The sequence below is a fragment of the Orycteropus afer genome, unplaced genomic scaffold (assembly GCF_000298275.1).
Source record: "Orycteropus afer afer isolate SDZICR_OR568_19922 unplaced genomic scaffold, OryAfe1.0 scaffold01079, whole genome shotgun sequence".
NCBI classification, from domain to species: domain Eukaryota; kingdom Metazoa; phylum Chordata; class Mammalia; order Tubulidentata; family Orycteropodidae; genus Orycteropus; species Orycteropus afer.
In genome coordinates, this window is record NW_006922666.1 from 206,041 (window position 1) to 211,712 (window position 5,672).

The window sequence follows — 5,672 nt, forward strand, 5'->3', positions numbered from 1 at the left end:
GAGGCAGTATCACTATGGAAGTAGAATTGCCCAACCTTCCTTCCGAGGAGTGGCTGGTGGGTTTGAACCGCCAGCCTTCTGGTTAGCAGTCAAGTGCCTTAGCCACTATGCTACCAGAGTTAAGTTTATGTGTCAATTTGGCTGGGAGTCTTCATTATTCTTTATTGTTACATAGTATTCCATTCTGTGTGTGCACTATAATTTGGTTATCAATTCGTCTGTTGATGGACACTTGGGTAGCTTCCATTTCTTTGCTATTGTATATAGTGCTGTGATGGACATGAGTGTGCATGTATCTATTTGTGGCCTGGCTCTCACTTCTTTAAGATTTATATCTAGTAGTGGGATTGCTGGATCAAATCATATTTCTATTTCCAACTTTTTTGGAAGCACCACACCATTTTCTACCGTGATTGTATCATTTTACAGTCCCACCAGCAGTGTATGGAAGTTCCAATCTCTCCACACCTTTGCTAGCATTTGTTGTTTTCTGTCTTATTGAACTTAGCTGTTATTGCTGTGGTGAGATGATATCTCTTTGTTGTTTTGATTTACATTTCTCTAATGGCTAATGATCGTGAACATTTTTCATAAGTTTGAAACAGTCTGTTCTATATTGCTATATTTCTGACTACTTCTCCATTTGGAAGTTCTATAATTATACCATTTATTCCCTCTTTTTCCTGTGTAGATTCTTGTCATTTACAGATTGATGCATCTGTTTCTCTATTTTCTGTTTTGTAAGCTTATTTTAGTATTGAAAATTCTTTTTCTGGGTTTGTTTCTGGGTGGTGGCATCATGTTTCTTAATCTTAAGTTGTTGCCTTCCATTGTTGGTTTTTTGTCCAAAGGATGTCATCTGTTAGCATTTTTTGTAAGGTTGGTCTGTTTTTTTTTAAACAAATTTCCACAATTTCTGTATGTCTAGGAATGTCCCAATCACACCATTATATCTGAGGGACAGTTTTACTCGATATGTAAGTTTTGGCTGGCAAGTTTTTTCCTTCAAGGTTTTGCATATGTCATCCCATTTCCTTCTTGCCTGCCTGGTTTCTGTTAAGAAATCAGAGCTTAGTCTTATCGGTTGCCCTTTGTAGGTAACGTTTTGTTTTTCCAGAGCTGCTCTCCAGATTCTTTCTTTGCTTTTGATTTTGGGTGGTTTGATTATGCTATGTCTTGGTGACTTTCTCTTGGGGTCTATCCTATATGGTCTTTGTTGAGCTTCTTGGTTGGATATCTTTTCATCTTTCATGGTAAAGGGAAAGTTTTCTGCTAGCAAGTTTTTGACAATTTTCTCCCTTTTTTTCCCCCTCCTTTTGTTCTGGAATTCCAATCAGATGTATGTTATTTCTTTTGATATCATCCCATATAACTCATAGGTTTTCTTTATTTTTCTTCATTCTTTTTTGATTTTTCCTCATATAAAGCTGGTGTCAAGGGATTTGTCTATTAGCTGGCTAATGCGTTATGAAGCCAATTCAATTCTACACTTTTGTCCTTCCAATATGTTACCTAAGAAGGTGTGCCTCTTGTGTTCAATGTGAAAAAGATCTGTCAGTGACTCCGGCACCTGGTGGGCAAGCTTTGGCTCCTGGCTCTGCTGCTAGAGATGAATTACTGAGGTTGCCTGGGCCACTGTGGAGGTGGCCAGGGATCCAGGTGGATGGGTGTAGGGCTTCCCTAACCACCAGGTTGGTGGAGGCAGGAACAGTATTTACTCCTGGATGCTGGGAAGGTGTGTGTTTGTTAGAGCAGAGAATGTAGTTCTCAGTAGCTATTAACTGATGTGGGTCTGGTGCCCTTCTCAGTGTAAGCAGCCACATATCCAGCTCTTGCCAATAATCAAGTGAGAGACCACCCTGACTCTAGCTTCTACAACCACCCTGACATAGGCTTTTTACCTCATATGGGTCCTCAGCCATGCGGTCCTCACTAATGATGAGTGATTTTGTTCCTTTTCTCTTGCTCCCTCCTTTCTCCGTGGCTACCTGTGCCACTGGAAATCTAACCTATTACCTGCACTTTCCACTCCCAGCTCCTGTGCATGTTCTTCTCACTTTGATTTCTTCTATATCTGTCTACACTGTGTCTCTTTTGCTACATGGATTCCGTGAATTTGGTTTCTCCTTGTCCTCATGACTTAAAATGGCCATGCTACATCAAGTCCTGGCTTATTCTCTTAAACCACAAACAAGCTCAACATTGATGAGTAAAAAAATAACAAAGTGAGAAGCTTAACAAATAAGGAAAATGGTGAGGAAAGGCCTTGGTTTGATTCCAGTATAAACCCAACACACAGAACTTTGGTTGATGTCTAGCTTTCAGGTTTCAGGGTGAGGGACTGTGGCTGTGGATGCCACAAGGTGCAGAAACGCCTGTTTTTTTTGTTTTTAATATTGGGAATCCAGTAGTAAATAGTATTTTTTTCACTCTTTAGTGCATGTTCAGTCTGGCTTCCCTTGGCCTTTGAACTTGATCCCTGGTGGTACAGTGGTTAAGTGCTCAGATTTTAACCAAAGTCAGGCACTTAAACCCATCAGCCATTCTCCATGGGAGAAAGATGTGGCAGTCTCTTCTCTAAAAATTACAACCTTAGAAAACATACAGGGCAGTTCTACTCTGTCCTATAGGGTTACTATGAGTCAAAATCAACTTGATGGCAATTGTTTGTTATTTTATTTCTCACTTTGCACTTAGACTATATTCTTATGGAACTGAAACTGTACCATGGCATATAGGAAAACTTGATTTAGACATTTCTACCCACAAGTATGAGAGCTCTGATGGCATAGTGCCTAAGGCCTTTGACTGATAACCAGAAGGCTGGTGGTTCAAACCCACCAGCCACTCCCCAGAAGGAAGATTTTTCAATCTACTTCTGTAGAGATACCACCTTGGAAACCCAAGGAGGGGTCACTATGAGTCGAATCGACTTGACGTCAATGAGTTTGGTTTGGTTTTATCCACAAGTATGTGACTGTTTTGACAAATAGAAAAGATTGATCCTTTACTCTGAACATTAGTCTTTAACTTATAAACAAACCATTCTTCAGTTTATTTTAGTGAGGAACTTGACATTCGGTTACTGAGGCAGGTAGGGTAGGACCTTTGTGGGCTTTTACAGGACGTTCTCATGACCATACAGGATGGGGCTTCTTATCACTCACAAGTAAATGAAACTAGTCTCTCAATCTCCCCTCAGCTTTCTTGACAAAAGAGTTCCTTCAGTACTGTTTAAAATAATGTTTACCCAGTTTTGCAAATTTTTATTTTATGTATGGTATTCTGAAATCTATAATTAAATGACCTTTCTTTTTTCTTTTTTCAGACAAGGTTGCAAATAATTTGAAAGTCTGGTATTACCTTGAGATCCATTGTGATCCTGCACCACCTGTAAAGATAATTGAAATTACATGTGCAGCTTTGGTAAGAGCTTATAAAATGTTCATAGACTGTCTTTTTGCAAATGCTTTTTTTGGTACCCCTAAATTGCTATTCCTTTAAAAATGTTCATATTAAAGGAGCATATTAGGATTAAAAAAAAAATCATGCAGTCAAGTAGATTTGACTCATAGCAACCCCTCCTTGAGTTTCCAAGGCTATATCTTTGTGGAAGTAGATTGCCCAATCTTCCTTACGAGGAGTGGCTGGTGGGTTTGAACGACCTGCTTTCTGATTAGCAGTCAGATGCCTTAGGCACTATGCCACCAGAGCTCCCCATATATTGGGATAAGTTATTCAAATATAGCAGTTTTATTTTAAAATCCAGTAATATGGACCTTAAATGTTAAAGGCAAAGATCTTTTAGTTTTATTGTGTCTTACAGAGACTACACTGATTAGCATTCTATCTGGATATTTTAAGAGTTCATTCTACTATTGCAAACTTAACCTTATCCTAAGTCCTTGTCCTCACACCTCTGATAAAAGTTGGATTACGCTCTCTGACTCTTTTCAGTATTGATTATTCCCAGTTTCTGTAGCAGGCCTTTCACTTGGAAACATATATTTAGAGAACCTCGTATAGATTGGAGGTTTTAAGTGACAATGTATACCGTAGTCTTAGATGAATTATTAAAGTGTTACTAAATCTGTGTCCAGACTATTTAATAAAGGGAGATATTGATAGTCTTGGTTTAAAAGAAATTTGTGGTTAATTTTAGTTGCTATGAATAATGTATTAATTAGGTTTAATTTTCTTATTGCTGACACTGAAATATTATAATCGAAAATATCAAATATGTTATTTCAATTTTTAAATATGCAGCTAAAGGATACCCATAGGGTATTAGTAATGAGAATGATACTGACTCAGGTCATGCATGCTATATTCTTCCTTTCATTTGTAATCCTTGAATATTTTGTGAATATTTTCAATGAACTAATAGGGTATGAAGGAGCTCTGGTCATGTAGTGGTTAAAGCATTTGGCTGCTAACCAAAAGGTCAGAGGTTTGAACTCACCAATTGCTCCACAGGAGAAAGATGAGGCAGTCTGCTTCTGTAAAGAACTACAGCCTTTGCAACCCTTTCCTATAGGGTCTCTATAAGTCAGAATCAACTCAATGGCAGTTCATTTAGATGTTTTTTGACAATAGAATAGCATTTTAGGAAAAACAAATCAAACTTATCCCTTATAAATGTGCATGAATATTCCTTGACATGGAATTATAATAATCTATTTGTTCGGAGATTAGGAAGTATTTTTTTAAAATTTCTTTCTTATGTGGCTAAGGCACTTGACTGCTAACCAGAAGGCTGGCGGTTCAAACCCACCAGCCATTCCTCGGAAGGAAGATGGGACAATCTACTTCTGTAGTGATACTGCCTTGGAAACCCAAGGAGGGGTCACTATGAGTCAGGTCCGACTCGATGGCACACAACAACAACAACAACATGTGCACATAAAGAAGAGACAATAAATACTATTTCTTACCTCTACTAAGAAATAATCCAATTTGTATTGCTTATTTTTAGCAGGACTGATATTTGAGTATAGTTATACCTCTGCATTCGTAGATCCTATTGTCATTTTTTTGCAGATGAGCATAGGCATCTCAGCCAGGGTTTGGCTATTGTTCTCAACCAAGATCTTAACTGAGATGTCTGCCCTCACTTGCTAAAAAAATGACCTACATGTCCATCAACAGATGGATAGATAAACAAAATGTAGTACATACAAACTATGGAATTTATTCAGCCATAAAAAGAAATGAAGTCTTGATACATGCTACCACATGGATGAATCTTGAAAACATTATGGTGAGTGAAATAAGTTAGTCACAAAGGGACAAATATTGTGTGATCCCACTTACATGAAATAGCTAAAATAGGCAAGCGTGTAGAGACCAATCTGTGGAAGGAAGATGGGAATATCTACTTCCATAAATATTTACCATCTTGGAAATCCAATGGGAGTTGCTATGAGTCAGAATTGAATCAATGGCAGTAGTTTTGGTTTTTGGTACAGAAACCAAAGTTGTTGTTGTTGTTATGTGCCATTGAGTCGGACCTGACTTGTAGCGACCCCTCCTTAGGTTTCCCAGGCAGTACCACTACTGAAGTAGATTGCCCAACCTTCCTTCCGAGGAGTAGCTGGTGGGTTTGAACAGCCAGCCTTCTGGTTAGCAGTCAAATGCCTTAGGCACTACGCTACCAGAGCTCCCTCCAAAGT

At 38.5% G+C, this 5,672-nt stretch overlaps 1 protein-coding gene across 1 annotated transcript in view; it reads left to right on the forward strand.

The window, feature by feature from the left end:
- The window catches only part of LOC103212728 (cilia- and flagella-associated protein 47), a gene marked incomplete at its 5' end in the record, with an annotated part of 285,428 nt that overhangs the window by 198,713 nt on the left and 81,043 nt on the right, over positions 1-5,672 (forward strand). Inside the window, one exon of the mRNA XM_007958686.2 lies at positions 3,329-3,426. Coding sequence (XP_007956877.2) covers positions 3,329-3,426 — 98 coding nt within the window. The remainder of the gene's footprint in view (positions 1-3,328; positions 3,427-5,672) is intronic.